Source organism: Drosophila elegans, unplaced genomic scaffold (genome assembly GCF_018152505.1).
Source record: "Drosophila elegans isolate 14027-0461.03 unplaced genomic scaffold, ASM1815250v1 contig_208, whole genome shotgun sequence".
NCBI classification, from domain to species: Eukaryota; Metazoa; Arthropoda; class Insecta; order Diptera; family Drosophilidae; genus Drosophila; species Drosophila elegans.
Window position 1 is genome coordinate 6,869,250 of NW_024545578.1, and position 20,128 is coordinate 6,889,377.

Below are 20,128 nucleotides of genomic sequence, written 5' to 3' on the forward strand. Positions count from 1 at the left end.
AAAAATCAATAAACCCCCAAATTCGTTTTCTTTTTAGATAATTAAAAATCAAAACTGTCATTTCTAATTGATCTACGTAATGTAAATTTGTTTATTGCCCGATAAACACGAAATGAACTATATATTTGTACAGTTTTATATAATATCTAGTTTCGTACAAATAACTATTAGTATATTAATTTGTTATATAAGCCGCGAATCACATATATACCTTTGCTATGACCACCGAGATACATTTCGAATACTAATGTTCGTATAGCTAGAAATTTTGTTCGAATGCTCTGCGCAGATCCTCGCTAATGAAGAGTCCAAAGTCGGTGTTTTTGGCCCGATGCGGATGATGGGTGCAATATGTCTGGAAGATATGTCGCAGGATGCGGCTGCCCTGCAGCTCGATCTCCGTGCGTCGCTGTGCGCCAGTGGAACCCATTTCCAGGTGGGCCAGTAGCCACTGGTTCTTCAGCGAGCGGAGTTCCCTGTCCAAGTTGCTCAACTCCTGGCACCCAGAGCGGGGCACATGCAGTGGCTCCAGGGAGGCAAAGGTCTTCCTCATCTCAGTGCCCTGCAGCTGAACTCGCAGCGATCGCTCCTGGCGCAGGGCCTGATGGAGCATGTTCATCTCTCGGTTGGAACTCTTAGTGGTGCTGGTCACACACGCATTGTCCACCATCTGCTGCTCCTGCCAATGCTGCTGCGACTGCTCTAGGATGGATATCTTATCCGCCAGTATGTTCAAGGCCTGTCCCAGGGCTGCCTCCTTGGCCAGAATGGACTGCTCCAGTTGCTCCACTGCATCTGCGAAGCCGGCCAGTACATGGCATTGCTTGCTCAGCTGCTTCTCGGCCATCTCCTTGCGAACCTGCAGCTCCGAGAAGTCCTGCTGCCGCATCTTGGCCATGTACTTGAGGCTTTTCACTTCCTTGTCCCGTTCGTTAACAGTCAGCTCGAGCTTCTTCACATCCTCGTAGTGTCTTTTGACCTGGGCAGCCCTTTCCTGCAGTGTATTGCTAGTGGGATGACGCACATACTCCGTATTCACATCTGTGGATTCTAGCAGCGTGAAGAGCTCGTCTAGCTGCTCCTCCAGGAGTTGCATGCACCACTGACTGTAGGCATCCACTTCCCTGGGTTCCTGGCTCTCCTGACTTGGTGCGAATTTATTGTAGTTGAGCACCAGCATCCGCCAAAGCTTCTCATGGGCTATTCCCCCATTGGAATCCCTGCTGGCCTCTCGAGCGGTCGAGCCCAGCAGCCGTATTAGGGCTCCCAATGCCTCGTTGGCCTCCAGGATCCTCTGATACCGGGCACACTGCATTCCCGTCCAGGCAGCCGTCTTGCTGCCACCCAATTTCCGCTGCAGCTTCTTGAGCTTCTGCTTGTGGGCACAGCTCTGCTCCATCAGCAGCTGCATGCAACTGAAGGAGGCCGTCTGCTCGTGGCCCAGTTGTATGATGGTATGCATCAGTCCAGCATTCGCATTCACTGCATCCAATCCCGCCTCGTACACCTCAATCAGAGCCTCATACAGCTGCTGTTCATCTAGGAGTTCCACAAGCGTTTGCGGTGGCATCAGATTCTGATGCAATCCACTCACATAGTGGAGAACCCGCTGAATGGGCTCGCAGTTCGTGTGCTCATCCAGTTGGCCCGTCTTCAGCAGCCGCACAAACTCGTCCAGCTGCTGCTCCTGGGCCTCCAGGTCGCTCCGGTAGATGGCCGCATGGGTGCACAGCTCGTAGTCGCAGTGGGTGAGTCCGTGGCGGAACTGCTGCAGCACCAGTTGCAGACTCTTCAGCAGATAGAGGCACTGCGACCGGAATATGTACCGCTGCACCGAGTAGCCCTCGAAGATGGCATCGCGACCTGTAAATTACAAATATTAGTTATTTAATACCAAACCATATAAAGATGCCTCATCTATACATTTTATAATATTTCCTTACTCTTTCTAAACTATTGCAACATAGTAATAATAGTCTTTTATCTGTATATCAAAATAATTTTATAAAAACTTTATCTTTCAAATTTGTATGTGTTTGTAAGCCAAAAAGTGGACGACATAGCAAAAAATGATCTGCGTGGGTTCTTAGCCTTTGGATTTTACAGACCCTGACATTCTATCCGCAAAGAATCGAATAGTTGATAATGATTATCAATATGTATATGGTCGAAGTTATATAAACAAATCTTATTTTTAATTTCCATGACCTTTTTTTTACAGGTACTCTAGTAATAGTTAGCATATTGCTAAGTTTTGAAAACAAATCGACAAATGTCATAAAATATCCACTGTATATCTCTAGTTATAGCGGTCTTCATGTCTAATTTATTCCCAAAACATTTTCAACGTCAATAATTTTTTAAGATTAAAAAATAAAATATATTGCTTGCCCCCTTACATTTTTTAAAAATATTATAAACAACACATTTCATCAGCTCATTTTGACTAGTGCAATATATATAAGCTTAACCTTGTCGCACTAGGATAGTAAATATATAAATAAACTAATAATTAGAAAAACAAAAATAATGTTTTGCTTTTATCAGTTATTAAAGAATTTATAAATATTATTTTTAGAAGTCTTTGAGATTAGAAGCATAACTTATTTTTGACTGCCAAAATTTGTATAAGCATTTTAATATTATTTTATCCAAAACAATATAAATGCAAAATTATAGGGAAGATTTTAAAGCAGTTCCTTAATCCAACAGATTGACTAAACAACACTCACCAAACTCACAGGCCGTGGGAAACTTCTCGTTGATGGCCTGGCAGACGATGGTGAGCTTCTCGTTCATGCGCTCCAGGAGGAGCATGACCAGGACGACATCGTGCTCGCCGCCGCGCAGGAGGAACTGTTCGGGGACGAAGGCCAGGACGTGCTCCAAGTGCTGGCGCTGCAGCCGCAGCTCCACGGTCTTGATCTGCTGCTCCAGGGCGCGGCCATAGGCCTTGCTCACACTGAAGATGTGCTGGTAGTCCGTCTGGCTCTGGTTGGAGCCCTCCTCCTGCTGCGACTCGTTGGCGCTGCTGAAGTCCTCGATGGACAGGGTGCCGTCGGCCCGCAGCTGGAGCTGCTCCTGCAGATGCCTGACCAGATCGCGGAACTTCATGATGGTCACATCGCGGTCGTAGAGACTCTCCATGGCGGCGTTCTTCTGCTGCTCCAGGATCTTCACCTGACCACTTAGCTTGTCGATCTCGTCGCGCAGATCGGTCTCCAGCTCCTGGTTGCTCTCGATGAGCTGCTCCTGGATTTGCTCCAGGGCCTCCAGTTCGTTGACCTCATCCTCCAGCAGCTTCACGCGATCCTCGAGCTCTAGCTTCAGCATGGCCAGTTGGGTGACCATCGATTCGGCCCCCAGGGAGGCATCGACCTGCTCCTTCAGGTCCATCAGCTGCACCTCCATGTTGTCCACCCTGCGACTGAGCAACTCCTTGATGCTCTTCAGTTCGTTGATCTCCGAGTGCTTGGTCTCCAGCTCCTTGTGCGTGCGTTGGCCCAGTTGCTTCTCCTGGGCAAGGGTGTCCCTCAAGCGGACCACTGTCTCGCGCAGTCGTTGGTTGTACTGCTCCAAGCGTAGGAATTCGCCAGGGGATTGGGTGGTAGTCATCACTCCACCGCCACCGCTTTGTTTCTCACTCTTCTCGATGCGTTGACCCTGCTGCTCCTCCTGCTCCGCCTTGAGGATCTCGACGTCCAGACTCAGTTCATCATTGCGTTCCTGAGCCATTTCCAGTTCCATTTGCAGGGTCTCCATGCGCTCCTCCGCCATCTCCTTGTCCAGCGTTAGGAGTTCTATGCTCTCGGCTATTTCGTCTAGTTCCCTCTTGAATTTCGAGGACACATCCTGGGCTTCCCTCAGCTCGTGTCGCGATCTCTGGAGTTCCCTCTGCAGCAGTACCTGCTGCGTCATGATCTGCGACTTGAACTCCATCAGTTGCTCGTTCTGTATCCGCATACGCTCTAGTTCCAGGAGTTTGAGTTTATCCTCGCTCTTCTGCCCCCTCAACAGTTGAAGTTCCTCCCTCAGTTGCCGCAGTTCTGGATTATCCACGGGTGGAGGTGGAGCCACGGAGCTGGGCGTCCGGAGAGCTGGCCCCGGCGTGAACTGAGGCCTCAGGATCTCCAGGAAGCGTGGCTCCACAAAGGCAGCTGGAGCAGCCCGTTTAATCGAGCTAGTGGGACTCATGCTGGTCTTGCTCCGTTTGGGTGCCAAAGCCAGTGGCACCGGCATGGCCAAAGTGAGCTGGGCCGTGGAACTCTGCGCCTGTGCCGTGGTTGGCTTCGGCTGGCTAATCCTCGTCGGTCGCAACTGGGTGTAGGATGTGGATCGCCTCTGGTTGCAGGTCATAATGGGCGGTATCAGTTGACCAGCGGCCTTCTGTGCCGGCAGCTCACCAATTGTGCTTGTCTGCAGCGGATTGGCATTCGTCTCCTGGTTTGGCTTGGCCAACTGCTCCCTGCTCGACTGCTCCTCTTCCTTTTTAACCGACTCATCTCCCCTTCTTACTAGCTGTGGTGCATCATTGGATTCCTGCTTAGGCAGCTCTTTGGCCTGCTCAGTAGCTGAGGACTTCTTGGGAGACATGTTTACTTTGTCAACTTCCTCCAGCTGAGAACGTCTTGCATTGCCTTCTGACACCATTGGATTCTAAAGAAATTTAAAAACTGATTTAGTTTTATAATAACAATAGCTTTTATGAATGCTCACGGGCTTTCTTACCAATAAACAAAATTGGACTACAAAGAACTCTGATATTGTTTCCTCTAAATTCACTTTTTCATTTACAATTTTAGAAAATAACAATAAATCCTCGTTTATCTTTATAATTTTATTAAGATAAAAAAATATCACATATTTTTTTTTTAATTTTAAAATAATGTTTATTTTATTCAATCTGTTACCAAATATTTTAAAATTATGTTAATGATAAAATCCAAATTTGTATATTTGCTTCAGTCTTTCAAAAGTTGCTTTTAAACTATTATGGCTTGCTATTTTAATGAGCTAAAAAACTATTATTTTGACCGCAGCTGTACCTAAAATTTTATATATAGATTAAAAGGTAGACTCTTTTTGTATAAACTCAATTAAGGTGTACTCACAAATAATCTTAACATTAAAAAGAATTTTTTTTTTAATTTTTAGCTTGACCTATATTTTGGTTAGAAGTCGGATACCACCTTTTTCTCAACCCTCAACTCACCTTTGGAAGCTGCAAAGGTTGCTGCTGAGCCGCCAAGAACTTGCCCGACGTCTTGGCCAATGCCTGCTCCCTGGAGGACTGAACGTTCCGGCTTCTGTGCTGCGGTGATGGAGTGGATGAAGTGGATGGGGTGGATGGGGTGACCGCCTTCGCTTTGCCAGAAGTGCTGGCCACCTGCTCCCTCTGGTTATCCTGCAGGAAATGGTTGCAGTATGTATATCTAGTTGATGTACTCTCCACTTGCACCACTCACCTGCTCCTCCACGGACCTTCCACCGCCGCCAGTCCGCCTCGATAGTTTCGCTCTGGCCCCGTCGCGTTGCATTTCATCGGCTTTTCGATTGTCGTCCGCTCCGGGGGGCAACTCGGCTGCAATCCTCACCAGCTGCTGGGCGCGCACGAAGAGGCCACAGTTTGGGGGACACTTGAAGTAAATGCTGCCGTGGATGCTGCCATTATTCTTGCCCAGCGGCTCGTCCAGAACCACGCCGTACCACAGTCCCGCAGCGAAGGTGGTGCGTCCCACATAGGCAATCCTACCCTGCAGATTTTTACCCGTCACCTCAACACGCTGGCCAAGTTTCAGTTCCCGGGGGCTCATCGTACAAGCACGGCGCTTACGTCATCCTGTGGACCCAACGCAGTCCACTTGGATGAGGCGATGGCGTGTGTAATCCCAGTTAGCAGCTTGCAAAACTGCACTGCTGAGCAAAACCGACTCGCGAAGGCGAGTCATCATGTGCTGAGGGCCCCACCCCGAAAGAAAGTTAACCCTCCAAGGCGCATGCGCAAAAAGGGAGGTTTATTTCCAGCTGGGTGGAAAGGTCAGCACGTGGGCGGCCCTCCCATACGGCGGTTGATTTTACAATGCTTGTAAGTTATTGCCGCCTGCATGTGATGTATCCATTAATTAACACCTTCGCCTTTTGGCAGGCGGCTCTTTAACATCCCGTTTAAGTGCACGCCTTTCAATCTTATCGATAATACGCTGCTCCTCCGTCAACATGGCCACGATGAGCCCGGCATTCTCCTCTGAAATCCTAGATGCTCCACTGCATTCCGGACTACGGGCAAACTCCTGCTCTACCAAGTTCAAAATGTTTTCTGTTAGTTCTTCCAAAGAGTTTTCATCAGCTTCAGCATCCCTTGCAGCATTCGTCTGTAACTCCTCTTGAGTGGTTTCCTTCCTCCTTGAGACTCGCACCTCCGATTCCTCCTCAGAATCCAACTGAATTGGAGCTGGTGGTTCCGCGTTTATCAGTTGAGAAATCCTCTTCGCATCCCGTGGTGTCAGAGTGTTAATAGGTCGCAAGTCTCTGGACACATAACGATTGCAGTATGGACAGGTGCCGATAACCTTTACTCTTGTTCCCATGATTGAATTACAATCTTCTAGAAAAGTTCTTAAAACCCCTATAGCATTTCAAAATATTGTAAATTAAAATAGTTGTATATACACTGTGTAGCCTTATATTGAAATGGTTGCTGAACTGTTTTACATAAGCTTACTTCGTATTCAAATTTTTTGCCTGGTTTATTGATATTTCTAAAATCTTTAATGCGCAATAAAGTTATTTACAATCAAATAAAATCAATCCATGCACTTAACAACTCACGAAGAACATTTAAACATTGTACGAATTTATTATTATTGCTGATTTACAATTTGAGAGACCAGAAACTATTGCCTAAATCGAATGGTTTGGTTGTGCCTTTTGCATAATACGTGTTGTCAACTAAGATTTAGCTGTTACATATATACACATTCCTATGTATGTTATATATATATATACTCCATCTAGAAGACATTGCGGCAAATGGGGCAAGTGGACTTGCTGCTGGTGGTGAACCATTTGTACTAAAGGAAAAAATACTTTTAGACCTGAGAAAGTGCAAACACATTGGAGTAGTCTTACCAAACAAGGTCCGTGGAATTTCTTCTTGCAGGTTTTGCACGTGAGCTTGGGCAGCTGGCAAGTGTCCTGATGGATGACGGTATAGCAAACATAGCACTCCTCAACGCCCTCGAACTTCTTGTCCAGATTGTTTTTCCACATGGTCAGGCCATCGTAAATGGTGCCATTCTGTAAGGAAATTACATTACATTATTACATTTATAGATAGATTTATATATATTGATTTATGGTAACCATATAAATGTATACCTGATGTGTCAGGAAGATGGTCAGTTGCATTCCCACATTTCGGGAGGAGGCTCGTCCACCGATCTGCTTGCCGCACTCAACTTTTACAGCTCCTAATGGATAATTGGGTGCCAAGGTTATGACCAGCTCCATGCGGGCCTCATCAATGGCATATACTGCCAGCACTTCGCGGGTGGAGGAGTGAACAGTGACCTAAAAGTAGGAAAAGTTATAAATTATATAAATTATATGTAAGTTAAGTAGTCTTTGCGTATTTAGGATGTAAAGTCAGTCCAGAGTAATTTAGGGCTAAAGAATTTCAAGAAAATAAAGTATATATCCTTTCTAGCAGAGATATGGTGACCCTTGAAATCTTCCGCGTCATTGTCATCACCATACTGCTGATCAGCATCACTGTGGTGTTTTCCTTGCGCATAGCCTCCCCAGAAATGATTTAAGGACTCCAAAGATCCACTCTCAGCCACTTACCTGCATGTTCTCGTGCTTCTCCTTGCGATTGGCGATCGCCTTGAGCTCCTCGCTGCAAATCAGCGAACTCACATAGTTGGTGGTGAGGTTGTCCACGAAGTTCTTCTGTCTCGATTGGGTGGTGTTCCACCATCTGCGCACCACAGCCGGCAGCTTGCGCAGCACCTCCGTGTACAGATGGCAGACATAACGCTCCAGAGTCAACTGACGATCTGTAAAATGTAAGACGAATGGATCAATCAAGGCAAGCCAGGCTGTGTAACTTATTTTGGTTTGACAATCAATGTTTATATAGTGAAGCGTTCGCTTAGCTCGATCGTCTGCTGTCGTTCAATTTATTAAATAGTTTTTCCTTCAGTTTTTTTGGTTTTCCTAATTAGAAAGTATGGCAAAGCCAGTGAATTTCAAGGAAATGCCCTCCGAAATGCCGCAGCCCAAGCGCATTCAGCTTGAGGGCGAAAAGACAACGGTGGCCGAGGCCATTAACTTCCTGAAGACGCAATGCGAAACGCGCAAGGAGCACGTTCCGAAAGATCCCCTTCAGGAGGGGCCCACCGTGGCGGACGAGCTCAACGCCCGCCTGGCCATGGTCCATGTGCGGGAGTCCCGTGCCAAACGCATCCGCCGCCTGGTCAAGTATCCCACCAACGAGATCCAGGGATTGTACAGGTAAGTAAGTTTATTTAATTTAATTTTTACTGAAAACATTGGGTAGGACCTCTACTATATACTTAAAAAAAAGTTGTATTTATAACACTGGTGCAAACAAAATCGAATAGTCTACATAAATACCTGACTATTGTTTCCAAAATTGTATATTTTATATTTATACTAAATATATAACATAACATAACATGGTTTTAATTTAAACTACATTTTTATTTATTGAAGTCTCTTCAGAAATTATTCAAATTAAATATTTAATGGGTAAAGGTAAAAACGAAAGCTTAAATTACATTAGATATTACAATTTATTCCAAAAACATTCAAACTAAATATTTAAATTTATTTCTGTAAACGTATTTTCTTTTTACTCGTGAACACAGACCTATTTAATAAGAGTTCTTTTATCTTAATTCTCAAAACTAAATTCCAAAATTTTAGTAAGAACCAATAGATTGTCCTATCTAAAACCTAACTTTAATAGACTGCTAAAAATAATTAAATGCTTCTATGGCTTGTCATTTTTCATAGTTTGAAAATTAAACCATTATCCACATATTAACGCACAGATTTATCTGCGTCTGTCCCCGCTACCATCCTTGCTATGTGCCCTGCCAGCATACGGGCCAGATCATCATCGACCGGGACGTGTTGTCCCGGGAGGAGCACATATGCTTCCTGGCCACGCCCAAGAAGGACTTCTCCTCGCCCCAGTTGGCCAAGCAGGCACACTACTATACCAAGAAGATCTTCGTGAACCAATGTACAGCGCGGGTGGAGCGCCTGGCCGATCCGCATCCGATGCGAGTGAGTGACACCTTCAATTTCTTCAAGGAGTACCTCTCGCCCCGCCACATAGCCGCTCTGGAGAACCACATGAAACCCAAGCCGCCGGTGGAGGTAATGAGCATGGAGAAGGCACTGGAGTATATGGAGGAGGAGATGCGTCAGCGCAGGGCGGCGAGGCGCCTCCACAAACGCCGCTGCAAGGGGCTTAAGAAGCGCATCCTGATGCGCCAACGCAAACAGATGCAGAAGATCATCTGCGTCCTCTTCGAGGAAATGAAGGACTTTCTACTCAACGATCAGTTTATCGTGGACGAAAACTCTCCGCTCTGTAGTGTAATCCTCGAAAGACTTCGCGAGTTTACGGGTGAGCTTAGTACTTTAAACAAAACTTTGTGCTAATAACTAAATTAAATCCCCGAATAGATCAAGAGTTCTACACGACTAGTAATTTACGCGAGTATCAGCGCATATTGGCCAACAACCTGACCGTTTGGATCAACAAGTTCATATCGAACTTGAACATTTACTTGGCGCCACAACAGATGCCCGTCAAACGGCAGATGATGGCTGAGAACGATCCCGAACAGTTTGTGCCCCTGTCAGATTTCATTTCTGTATCCGATGAACCGGGAGCAGATGAAATGATGGAGGATGTGGAACAAGGAGGCGCCGAATATGACGATTATGGTTATGGGGAGGGCTACTTGACCGACGTTCTTAACAATGACGACATGTCGGAGGAAACATTGCTTGCTTAGTTGTGTTAGAGCTTACCCTTCAGCTGTGTCCAAGTGAGCTCCTTGTAGACTCCATTGCTGTGCACCTTGGCCCCGTGATTCTTAAGTATGTCCACTGGCATTGCGCGGAAAAGGAAATGTAGAAAATTCTGTAAAGTATGCAACAAATTTGTAGTGTAAGACCCAAATCAAAAGTAAATTTTAAGTATTGTTTTCCAACCTCTTCGTATTTGTTGTCGTGTAGCCAATTGGTGTAGACAGCTCGCAATGCAACCGGAGATTTGGCGCAGGCATTGATGATGCAGTCCCATAGGAGAAGGTAGCTTAGTGCATCATGTCTGTCTATGGCCTCGAGATCCTCCAGCTCCGTCAGCTTGAAAGTGAACTCGTCCAGGTATTTACGTATCAGGCTATCGTAGCGTGTCAGGTAATCCTCAAAACGATTGAGAAAGTGCCACTTGGAGATCGAGGTAGTGGTATCCAGACTCTCGCTTTGTTTCTCATTCAATTCAATGTCATCGGCCACAAAGTGTGGCGTTAACTGACGAAGGGAGTGAACAGCACTCAAGCGCAGTGAGTGCTGGGAGTTGTAGAGCTGCTTAAACAGGAAATTGCAGAGGTGGTCCAAACTGATTTTGCTGTTTGACTTGCAGAACTGAAAACGTAAATGCATTAGTCAATCAATAGTCAAATCAAAAGTAAATCTTTATACAATACCGCATAAACAAAACTATAATCCAGCAGCTCTAAAGTTGGTGTTAGACGTTCCAGTAGAGCCTCATAGCAGGCCTGAAATCCTGGCTCCAAAGTAGCCTCGTGAGTTAGTTGATAAAACGACTTGAAGAGCACCACATTGACTTCCTTGGCAAACAAAGAGTCCCATTCATCGATCATGTTTTTGAGTAATTCCGTTGAACTCTTTTGTTTCTCGGAGTGAATGAATTCAATCAAGGCGGCAAACAATTGATAAACAGCCGCCACAAAAAGAGAGGTCTGCAATTGAAAACCAGAGGTTTGTACATTTAAAAAATTAGTTTTTACCAGAAAACCTACCTTTGGATCATTGAACTGAGCAATGGATTTGGAAACAGATAGCACCCATGAACTGAGACCAATGCGAATGGCGTCCCAGTTCTTAATGCCCAGTTCGTAGGGAAACCGTTTCAGAACTTCGGTAAGCAATTTGATAAACTCCACTGTATTGATAACTGATTCGTAGGGTTGCTTGTGTATTTCCCTAAAAAGCATTTAAATTAAATCCAAAACAAAGAACCTAAGAAATCCGTATGGTCTTACACATTGTAATGGAGTAAATCCTTTTGGATGGCTTGCCTTTCCCCAATGCTCGTCATAAACTGAACGGCTGATACAATGATATTGCGATCTGTTTGCTCATTGACCTCGGCCTCGAAGTTGTTCAGGAGAAGGGAATGGAAGACGGCTGCCTTAACCCAAATCTCGGGTGGTTCCGTTCTCATAATGGCCGAATTGAGACTGATAGCCTTTTGCGAAAGCTTTGGCAGCAGAAACTGCAAAATAAATGAGGAATTACTTTGCGATCTTTGGATGATTTCAAACCTCTCACCTGAAGTGCCATCACATAGGTCTTGAGTGCTCCCTGCGTCACCAGAGATTCGGAGAGATCCTCGTGCAGCAAAATGCAGGCACTCTCTTCGAAAGCCGCATACTGCGGACAAGAAGTGAAGTAGCTCAGAAGGCGAGATCCTATTACGCTGCACTGCTGCACTGCAGCCTGCTGAAGACGCTCCTTGACTATGCCAACCAGATCGCTGCTGTTGCCCATAAAGCTTTGAACCTTCGCCGACAGGATCAGCACTAGTTCCTCCACCGATGATGGCAGCTCCGACACTTCCAGCCAGCACTCTGCAGTGCCTGCCACTCGAATGCACTGCAGCAGTTCGGCAATCAAGGGTTCGTTCCAATTCTTGAGCACATCGGCATTGGGATCACAGTAGTCCTCGGTCAACTCATCTTCAGGATCATTTGGGTTTTGCGGTGGCGGGAATTGATAGACAAGCTTGTGGATGGTGGAAAAGTTAAGGGTGGAACGTTGAAGTAATGGTAAGATTTCATCATTGGCCAGGGAAGCGCTTTCGAAGGGCACTCCCGCACTGACAGATCCTTGCAAGGCTTCCAGGAGCACACAATGGTTCTCGAACTTCTGAACCTTTTCTGGTGTCTTGAGGGGGGAATCCAAAAGAGACGCTATGGTTTCATCAATGCGTTCCAAGCGCTTGCTCTCTTCCTCAATGTTTTCCGTCGAGCAAATGACAAACTTGGCCATTGCCTCCGCCATGCCATCCAGATTATCCGCTTTGAGTTCGACGGAGTTCGCCAAAGCCTCCACAATTTCCGCACAGCTATTTAGCATTTCATTATCGATTTCGATGTCCTTACTAGACAGCGCATCCTGCCAGCAGGTGGTGATTTCCCACAGAGTATCCTCCGACAAATAATCCTCAGGCCGATGCTCCAAACTGAATTGGAACAGCTTGAGAAAGATATGTTGGCGCACGCGCAACGAAGAATTGTCGTTGCTGCAAATCACAGGCATTATCTGGGCAATAAAGCTGCCACACACTTCCACCCTGTCGTCGACAACAGGCTGCTCCAGGGGTCCGCACATGGCCAGCAGTATTTTATCCACAGTTTCAGCATTGATGAGTATGTCTCCCGAGTCCGTTTGGAAGAAGCACTTGTGCAGCAGGTTCAGCTTCTCCCGATCATTGTCCAACACAACCTCCTCCGCTATTCGCGCAATCACGCCACAAGTTTCCGGACCACTGAGCATCTGCCTCACGGCGGGCTCTGTGCACAGGGGATACGAAAGCAATCGGTGGAGAAGTAGGTTCTGCACGCGATGTTGTGGGAGCTATGGCGAATTAATCAGGTTATAATACATTCCAGCTTTTAAATTTGCTACTTACCTTCATGAGGGTGTTTTCAATGTAACCAAAGCGTGGCTCCGACTCAAGCAGTGGCAGAATCTCAAATACAATCTCCAGCACAGGTTCGCTAGCGTCGTCATTCAGTGGTTCCAGCAGTGAAACAAATTTATCCAGCGCTGCTCCCAGATCTCCGACATCGGTTAAACTCTTGTAGAAGCCGGCATCGGAGAACATTTTGGTGAGGGTGCGAATCTGTTCAATGTAACGCGAAGAGGAACTACATGTCCCACTGCTTTTAGCCTTCTCCAGGCAGATCCTGACCAGCTTCACAACTAACTGTTTCAGTTCCTTTTGAATAAAAGCCGCAGCTTCTTGGGCCTTTTTAACTGGCGTCGTGGGTTCGCTCTTCTCCACCTTAACATCCTGCTCCTCCACAAACTTGACACTGGGAGACTCCAAGCTAGGATTAGCCATGTGCAGATCCTGAACCAAAAGCAAGACATGTGAGAGCAGCTGCTCGTTGACCTCCTCAGCAGCCAGATCATGGGTGACCAGCTCGAAGATGCGTGTCCAGAACTGGTTCAGCAACTTGGCATACAAGCCACCATTGTCCAGCCTTTGGTTAATCTGCCGATCCCAGAAGGCTACCAGTGCAGAGCTGTGCTGGAAGAAGATCTTCACATGCGCACTGTCGCTCTTCAGCAGCCAACTAATGGGGTCCAGTACATTGTTCTCCAGTAAGCTGGAGGCGAATTCCTCCACTTTCTGATCCCGTTCCTTGTTGTTGTTGATCTGCTGGAGCAGGAAACGCAGGCACTCGAAATAGGCGTTGTGAATGACTGTACAATCGGATTTGGGCAGCGGGGGATCGAACTTTTCCGTGACAGCCAGTTTCATGTCGTCAAAGAAGCGCTGATAGAACTCGTAGATATCGAAATCTTGAAGGGAGTCTGGCGTGATCTTGGATAGAAATGGCAGCAGATTGGGACAGATGGCCTGGGCATTGCGATTGAAACCATTGCGGAGCAGGGACGACAGTTTGGGAAGGAGAGCCTTGCGAATGTTGAGCGGAACAAACCTGCAAATTATAATTATTTAAAAAAAGTTTGGAAATATAGTAGGGGTATATATTCTTACCAATCTTCGTAGTTACTTTGTAGAAGCAAAACACATCCCCAAATGTGAGGAGCCACTACGGGATCAGCATCGTCTATAAATTGGAAACAGAGGGTAGTCAGTTGCGACTTCTGGGGCGAGATTACCTCTAAGAGGGCAACAGATTGCAGGACATGATAGATGCACTCAAACCAGGCGGCCCTAAATCATAATTAGATTGGTCAAAAGATGATTCATATTACGAATTTCACAAGTTGTAAGATTACTCACTTTATTGGCGGCACTTTGTGCTTGGCAAAGCTCCAGAACTTCTGGTGCGACACCAGGGTTACGAATCCCTCCTTGACCTGACTGAGCTCCTCCGTCTGTGCCGTTTGCTCCAGGAAGAAGGACAACAGCTTGAGGCTGCTGATGACCACGCGCTGGTACTTCTGTTCCGCCTCCTCCGGCGTGAGACTTTTCCCGATCGACAGAGTGGCGGCTGTGTGGAAAGTCAGGTTGCGGGTGGCGTACTCGAGGATCTCCACCTGGCAGTGCAGGCAAACCTCGCGGGTGCGGTTGGCATTGCCCGCAAAGGTGTCTCGGAACGATTGGCTGGCGATGCTGGCCGCAGGAGCATAGGTATCGAAGCGACTGCCCAGCCAGACGGGCACCAGCAACTTGAGGTACGGAGCCATCGCCTTCTTGCACTTGGCCATGAGCAACTGCAGCACCGTCTGTGTCAGTTCCCGGACATTGTGCTCCGGATCGCTAGCCAGATTCAGATAGTACTTGGGCCACAGCGGCAGGATGTTCTTGAGGGCCTCCACGTCCGACTGTTCGATCAGTTCGTGCAGCTCCTGCAGCGCCTTCTTCTTGGTCATGGGGTCCTTCTTCGACAGCTTGCGCAGAATGATCTGCGTTTGGGGGCTGATGGCCGCATCGAAGCTATCGGGCATTTGTTCGGCACTGGCGAATCCCGGAGCAAATGGAACCAGGCCACCGCCATCCGCCTGCGCCGAGAAGCCCACGAAAATGGGCGTGGAGCTGCCCAGCAGCTCGGCTGTGCGGCTGCTGCTCGAGGGCTAAGTGTGCGGGAGGGCAGAATTCATGGTTAAATACTATATTTTGGCCCAATTACGCCTTACCTTTGCATTATTTTTGGTGCGCGGCGCTTGTTTTGTCTTTCCACCCATTTCTTCTTCTTTCGGTTAGAGGTTACATGTGGCGACTCATCGATGTTACATCGGTGTCATCGATGTTTTCAAAACATCGGTCTTATCGATGATTGGCTGGGCAACGGCGATGTCTTCCCATCTCTGCTCTGCATTCCCTCTGCCGCAGCGCTGCCCAATATTCGTCGTTTCCTAACATCGATGTAGCAGGTACATAATCCTAATGCCCTCTTTCCAAACTTTCCACTTTACAAATACTAAGTACCAACCGAATTGCAGGGCGAATACTAGTTGCAACAGCAAGTTGTAGCTTTATAAGTATGAAAAATTAGTTTTTATGGAAATTGGTCTCTGTCGCAGAGAAGTCGATAGTGTGAATACGCTATTAGCCAAACGTTAGAGATGGAATAACATCGATAGGCCCGATATTTTAAAAACATCAGGGTGTCGTCGTTTCTTTCCCACCCCTAATCCAATATTTTGCCGCTCTGCACGTGTTGAATTGTTATTGATTCAGAAAAAACAGATTTACTTTAGAAATGTCCAAGTTTCTGTCCTACTACAATCTGTTTCCCATACCAGATCCCAAGGAGTTCCTGGGCCTGGCTTCCGACAAGGAGAAGGGCAATGTGGTGACCACACTGGCACGCAATGTGGTTGTCGTTTTGAACGTGAGTTTCGGCCCCACAATAAGATGATTCTCCTATAAATAATACGTTTCCTTACAGATCAGTACACAAAAACAGTTGCTCAGTTGGTCCCTGCCGGAGAAGCTATCGTCCAAGGTTATCTACGATCCCAACAGCCAGAAATATGTGGGCGTCTTTGGTAACCACTCGCTGCGACTTTGGGATGTGGACACCAGTGATGTAGCCAAGTGCAAGAAGCTGAAGGTAAGGGCACCCCAAAGTCCCTTAAATATATTAGTTATAACCTTAATTTCCCTTGCAGTTCCAAAAAAGCATTGCCCACCTGGTGGAAACCAGCCAGGAGGCCTTGGTCCTCTACAGCGATGGCGACTGCCAAACCCTCTCGCAGGCGTTGACCTCTCGCAAGGATCAGAAGGAGGACACGGCCGAGCAGCTGGCCTTGGCCGCCAGCAAGGTCATTAGCAAGCCCAAGGTCTACACATTGGCCCAGGGCCAACAGGTGCTCACCTACTTCGAGGAAACAAAGGCCACCGGCGAACTACAGCTCATCCGACTTTCATTGACCACCGCCAAAAGGCGGGAGTACCTCATCAAGCGGGAGGAAGTGCGCCTCACAGGCTACGCCGTCGTGGAAGGCGATGCAGCTCCTCAACTGCTGACTATTTGTAAGTATTTCAACGAAATAGATGCCTGTTCCTGTCTAATTTCTATCGCTTACTATAAAATGCCTTATTTTCTAGGGTCCGACAAGCGCATCTTCATGCTAAATCTGGCGGAGCGTACCGCGGAGCGATCACCCGGACAATTCGTGTCCATGCTGGCCGAGCTGAATGTGGAGAGCAATCTATCTGTGCACGGAGTGTCGCGGAACTTTGCTGCCATCTACGGCGCCAACTACGGACAGGAGGGTGCCTCGCTGTTGGTCTACAACACGCAGTTCAAGGTGGTCAATGCCAAGCAGTACTTCAAGGTGTACCTGGACTTCTCCCGCCTTTGGGCCGGCGACGAGCACATTCTGCTGGCCATGGGTCACAATATAGCCGCCGTGCGGTACCGTATGAACCGTGAGGTGCTGGTGGACATGCTGGGCTCCCAGTTCAGCGACACCCACCTCACGCCCATCGAACTGGATCACATTAACGAGGAGGAGCAACTGGAGTCGATCATCAAGTTCGGTGGCAGCACAAAGCCCTTCAATTATAACTCTGTGAAATCCAAGTTGAATAAGCTGATGCCCACAGTGGAGGCCGAAACGGCAGATGGCAGGGCGTTGGCCTACGAGCCTCCTGAGTTTGTGGACCAGGAGATGGACGAAATCGTTAAGCAACATGTCCATGGAGAGACCACAAGCTGCGAGAATGGACTGGAGGATGTGAGCGTCACTCTTATGACGAACTTCTTTGATGCGGGCCCACAGAACACAGCTGTGCAGGCCTTGGTGCGGCAGTTGGAGCGAAGTGGAGCGGGCGAAGAGGAGATTATCGAGAAGATATTGACCCTATTCATCAAGACCGGAAACACAGAGCATGTGCTAATGTGCCTGCGGCGTTACAGCAACATCTCGGAAAGAATGCTGGCCTGGTCGTTGCGTTTTGCTCTAGATAAATGGACGAAAACCCCTGTCCTTAATGGCGATGCCAAAGTGGAACCCATGGAGACGAACCAGTCCAAAAAAGAGCTGCTGAATGCAGTGCTAGCCTGCAGTTTTGATGCCAGCGGTATCGAGAGACATCTGCGCCATCGGCTGGAGCTCTCTCATGTCCAGCACCTGATGAACCACCTGTACGACCTGGTCAACGATCCCAGAGCCCAGCTAGAGGAACGGCCCAACCGGGATTCCTCGCTGATCCAAACGGAAGTCCAGGCCCTGCAATGGTTTGGCTGCCTTTTGACCTCCCACTTCACCCTGCTGAGCATCTCCAAGGACGAAGCGCTCCTCGAAACGCTTTCCAAGTGGTCCGATCTTCTCTCCTTCTACGAGGATAGCTTATTCGATTTGGCCAATCTGCTGCCGCAGCTAGCGAATATTGTGGAAAAGCGCGATATAAAGCCCATTTACTCTACCACGTGGTATGGCATCGAGGAGGTGGTGCTCTACTAGGAAAAATTTAAGGACTTTAGAGTTTCCCTTAAGTTTGTTTCATAGTGATTAAGCCAAATAAAACTAGAATTTAGTTGAATGAATAGCAATTTTATTTACATTTTTAAAAGGATAAAAGTATTCCGGTATTTGCCAGGCTATGATGACTTTTCGGGGACAATATGTTGAGCTCGTAAACGATAGAAAATATTTTATGACTTGAAAACAAGTGCATGAAATAAAATAAGAACAGAAAAAGCTTTTATAAATAAATATTTTATTGAAAAATCAAACAGAAAAAAGCTTTTGAAATATTTCGTATTCCTTTTATTGGAAAACTGAAATAGTAATAAGTTTACGTTTAATAAGAATTAAAAAACATTTCTTTCTAGTTTTGATCACAAAATAAATTGTGAATACTTAAGTATAAGAAAGAAAAATACTTGTTAAATTCAATTAATTTCATTGCTTCTTCAGGCAAAATCGTGAAATAAGCTAACTTTTCGACCTAGAGGGTGTTATCTTGTTCCAACCAAATTTTAATATCGTTTCGAATCGTAAATTTCATGTCAATTTTTTTAAAGGAAGAAAAGAAACTACAACATTTGAACCAAAGTCAAGTGGCACTTGAATAAGACTTAATGTCAAGCTAAGCTGAATTGTCATCTTCGGGTTTCGCCGATTATACCCATGCATTCATCCACTTGAAGCCCGTAAAAACCACATCAAAGTGACCACAAAGTATCTTGGACATTATCAAAACTGTACCAGCTGCCTGTCCAGATTAAACCGAAAACTTTTCCATCAATTGCTAACGATGCGAGCACATGCGACTGGAGCGTCAAGTCAATCCTTGTCCTCCAACATCAAATGAGTACACATATAAAAACATAACTATATTATAAGATATTTCTAAATATCACGGCCAAATACCAAAGTAGCTATGGCTACTATTCCTCTATGTGATCTTAGTTTGTAATTTTAAGCTTACAATTTGTAAATAAGAAATTATTAAAATGATCAATTTATATTGTTTGCAAACATTATTCATGCTAAATATAAAGATGCAAACTTGAAGTTGTATTGAGCAAAAATAAATAATAATTTAATATTCTTGGATTTGTTCCATTTTTTATGCAAAAAAGAAACATGGTATTTTTGCAGTGTAAACGCGAAGGCCCAGTGACAGCCCACTTGGTCCAAGACCGCTGCCTCTTTACCACTTTCTCTGCACCTTTCTTTCGAATCAATCTCGACGCGAACGAACCACTTGAGAGCGATGACCAGCCAAAAAAAAAAGCCAAGAAAAAAACGAGGAAAATAATGAGCAAGTCAAGATGGGGTTTTTTTTAAATAGTTCCCCTCTACGGTTGATTCACTGGGGGATTTTGATTACGACAACGAGGGTCAGGGGCCACGAATAGCATCGTTTTTTATGGCATTAGAACTGTGGCTATTCAAATTACCAACGACTTGAAAGCATTGCACTAGGCATGTTTGTTTTTGGTTTTTTTTTTGTTTTTCCTTTTGTTCTTGCAGCATTTCTCCTGATTGTAAGCCGAAGATTTATCGCATGCTGGATGGGAGAAGAGGGGTATAAAAACCTGCTTGTAACGTCATAAAATCGAGATAAATTATTTAATTTTCGATTTCCTAAAACCATTAAGCAAAGGCAGACGAGTCCGACGCTTTTAGCTACAGCTACCCCATAACCAAGACCAAGTTGCCCAGTCATACCAGGAGACACAATCACAATCTGCTGCTGGCCCTTATATAAAGTCTGCATGGGCATATATATATATATAAATATAAGTTTGTCAAATATTTCCCTTACGTTTTTTTACTCTTTATTCAATGCTTTAAAAAAGTGTTACAGTGATCGGATTTATTTCAAATAAGCGCTGATTTGTTCTAGATAGCAACTTTATAATACTCCATTAAAAAATTTAAAATATCGCGAATTTCCGCGTTAGTAAACTCCATTTTTACACTTCTATAACTGTTGAACGCAATATTCATAGCAAACCCATATATACATAGCTGCAAAATTCAAAAGACATAAAGGCGGAAGGGAGATATTTGACAACCTGTATATGTATATCTATATATAAATATATATACCAGAACATAATGATGCTGCCTCTGCTGACCGCTGCATCCATGGCAGAAGACGAAGGACATGGGC

The 20,128-nt window shown here is 46.0% G+C and overlaps 5 protein-coding genes across 7 annotated transcripts; 2 read left to right on the forward strand and 3 right to left on the reverse strand.

Annotated features, from left to right (window-relative positions):
• Positions 1 to 60: 60 nt before the first annotated feature.
• Positions 61 to 5,875, reverse strand: LOC108146004 (dynactin subunit 1). Its single transcript, XM_017271758.2, has 4 exons — positions 5,466 to 5,875; positions 5,213 to 5,404; positions 2,733 to 4,656; positions 61 to 1,863 (listed from the first exon to the last, which is right to left on the reverse strand). The coding sequence occupies exons 1-4, from the start codon at positions 5,811 to 5,813 to the stop codon at positions 260 to 262; spliced, it is 4,068 nt and encodes a 1,355-aa protein (XP_017127247.1). The 5' UTR covers positions 5,814 to 5,875; the 3' UTR covers positions 61 to 259.
• Positions 5,876 to 5,995: 120 nt separating this feature from the next.
• LOC121467122 lies at positions 5,996 to 6,733 on the reverse strand. The gene has a single exon (XM_041708380.1). It carries the CDS (start codon positions 6,585 to 6,587, stop codon positions 6,123 to 6,125), a length of 465 nt encoding a protein of 154 aa, XP_041564314.1. The 5' UTR covers positions 6,588 to 6,733; the 3' UTR covers positions 5,996 to 6,122.
• A 103-nt stretch (positions 6,734 to 6,836) lies between these two features.
• On the reverse strand, positions 6,837 to 15,290 carry LOC108146003 (E3 ubiquitin-protein ligase listerin). The gene is made up of 14 exons (XM_017271757.2): positions 15,187 to 15,290; positions 14,330 to 15,123; positions 14,081 to 14,260; positions 12,983 to 14,021; positions 11,620 to 12,927; positions 11,331 to 11,563; positions 11,088 to 11,271; positions 10,752 to 11,027; positions 10,255 to 10,689; positions 10,072 to 10,183; positions 7,846 to 8,057; positions 7,378 to 7,569; positions 7,129 to 7,296; positions 6,837 to 7,070 (listed from the first exon to the last, which is right to left on the reverse strand). The coding sequence occupies exons 1-14, from the start codon at positions 15,232 to 15,234 to the stop codon at positions 7,011 to 7,013; spliced, it is 5,241 nt and encodes a 1,746-aa protein (XP_017127246.1). The 5' UTR covers positions 15,235 to 15,290; the 3' UTR covers positions 6,837 to 7,010.
• Positions 8,124 to 10,253, forward strand: LOC108146006. Of its 3 annotated transcripts, none has more exons than XM_017271760.2 (3): positions 8,124 to 8,514; positions 9,078 to 9,661; positions 9,721 to 10,253. In XM_017271760.2, exons 1-3 carry the CDS (start codon positions 8,231 to 8,233, stop codon positions 10,053 to 10,055), a joined length of 1,203 nt encoding a protein of 400 aa, XP_017127249.1. In that variant the 5' UTR covers positions 8,124 to 8,230; the 3' UTR covers positions 10,056 to 10,253. The 3 variants fall into 3 exon arrangements, with proteins under 3 accessions (XP_017127249.1, XP_017127250.1, XP_017127251.1); XM_017271761.2 differs by having other exon boundaries at positions 8,234 to 8,514; positions 9,127 to 9,661; XM_017271762.1 differs by having other exon boundaries at positions 8,326 to 8,518.
• Positions 15,291 to 15,663: 373 nt separating the features above from the next.
• Positions 15,664 to 18,043, forward strand: LOC108146478. The gene is made up of 4 exons (XM_017272502.2): positions 15,664 to 15,884; positions 15,942 to 16,106; positions 16,165 to 16,528; positions 16,604 to 18,043. The coding sequence occupies exons 1-4, from the start codon at positions 15,753 to 15,755 to the stop codon at positions 17,962 to 17,964; spliced, it is 2,022 nt and encodes a 673-aa protein (XP_017127991.1). The 5' UTR covers positions 15,664 to 15,752; the 3' UTR covers positions 17,965 to 18,043.
• The last annotated feature ends 2,085 nt before the right edge of the window (positions 18,044 to 20,128 follow it).

What these genes read in the sequence shown, in the direction of transcription:
- LOC121467122 (XM_041708380.1), bottom strand. Translation starts at nt 6,587, where the DNA reads ATGGGAACAAGAGTAAAGGTTATCGGCACCTGTCCATACTGCAATCGT.
- LOC108146478 (XM_017272502.2), top strand. Translation starts at nt 15,753, where the DNA reads ATGTCCAAGTTTCTGTCCTACTACAATCTGTTTCCCATACCAGATCCC. An exon ending in ATGTGGTTGTCGTTTTGAAC is followed by an intron (nt 15,885 to 15,941) that starts GTGAGTTTCGGC and finishes GTTTCCTTACAG; the next exon opens with ATCAGTACACAAAAACAGTT. An exon ending in TCCTCAACTGCTGACTATTT is followed by an intron (nt 16,529 to 16,603) that starts GTAAGTATTTCA and finishes CTTATTTTCTAG; the next exon opens with GGTCCGACAAGCGCATCTTC.
- LOC108146004 (XM_017271758.2), bottom strand. Translation starts at nt 5,813, where the DNA reads ATGAGCCCCCGGGAACTGAAACTTGGCCAGCGTGTTGAGGTGACGGGT. An exon ending in AACCTTTGCAGCTTCCAAAG is followed by an intron (nt 4,657 to 5,212) that starts GTGAGTTGAGGG and finishes AAATTTCTTTAG; the next exon opens with AATCCAATGGTGTCAGAAGG. An exon ending in TCCCACGGCCTGTGAGTTTG is followed by an intron (nt 1,864 to 2,732) that starts GTGAGTGTTGTT and finishes TGTAATTTACAG; the next exon opens with GTCGCGATGCCATCTTCGAG.
- LOC108146003 (XM_017271757.2), bottom strand. Translation starts at nt 15,234, where the DNA reads ATGGGTGGAAAGACAAAACAAGCGCCGCGCACCAAAAATAATGCAAAG. An exon ending in GCACCAAAAATAATGCAAAG is followed by an intron (nt 15,124 to 15,186) that starts GTAAGGCGTAAT and finishes CCGCACACTTAG; the next exon opens with CCCTCGAGCAGCAGCCGCAC. An exon ending in CACTTGGACACAGCTGAAGG is followed by an intron (nt 8,058 to 10,071) that starts GTAAGCTCTAAC and finishes TACATTTTACAG; the next exon opens with ATCGTCAGTTGACTCTGGAG.
- LOC108146006 (XM_017271760.2), top strand. Translation starts at nt 8,231, where the DNA reads ATGGCAAAGCCAGTGAATTTCAAGGAAATGCCCTCCGAAATGCCGCAG. An exon ending in GAGATCCAGGGATTGTACAG is followed by an intron (nt 8,515 to 9,077) that starts GTAAGTAAGTTT and finishes ATTAACGCACAG; the next exon opens with ATTTATCTGCGTCTGTCCCC. An exon ending in AAGACTTCGCGAGTTTACGG is followed by an intron (nt 9,662 to 9,720) that starts GTGAGCTTAGTA and finishes ATCCCCGAATAG; the next exon opens with ATCAAGAGTTCTACACGACT.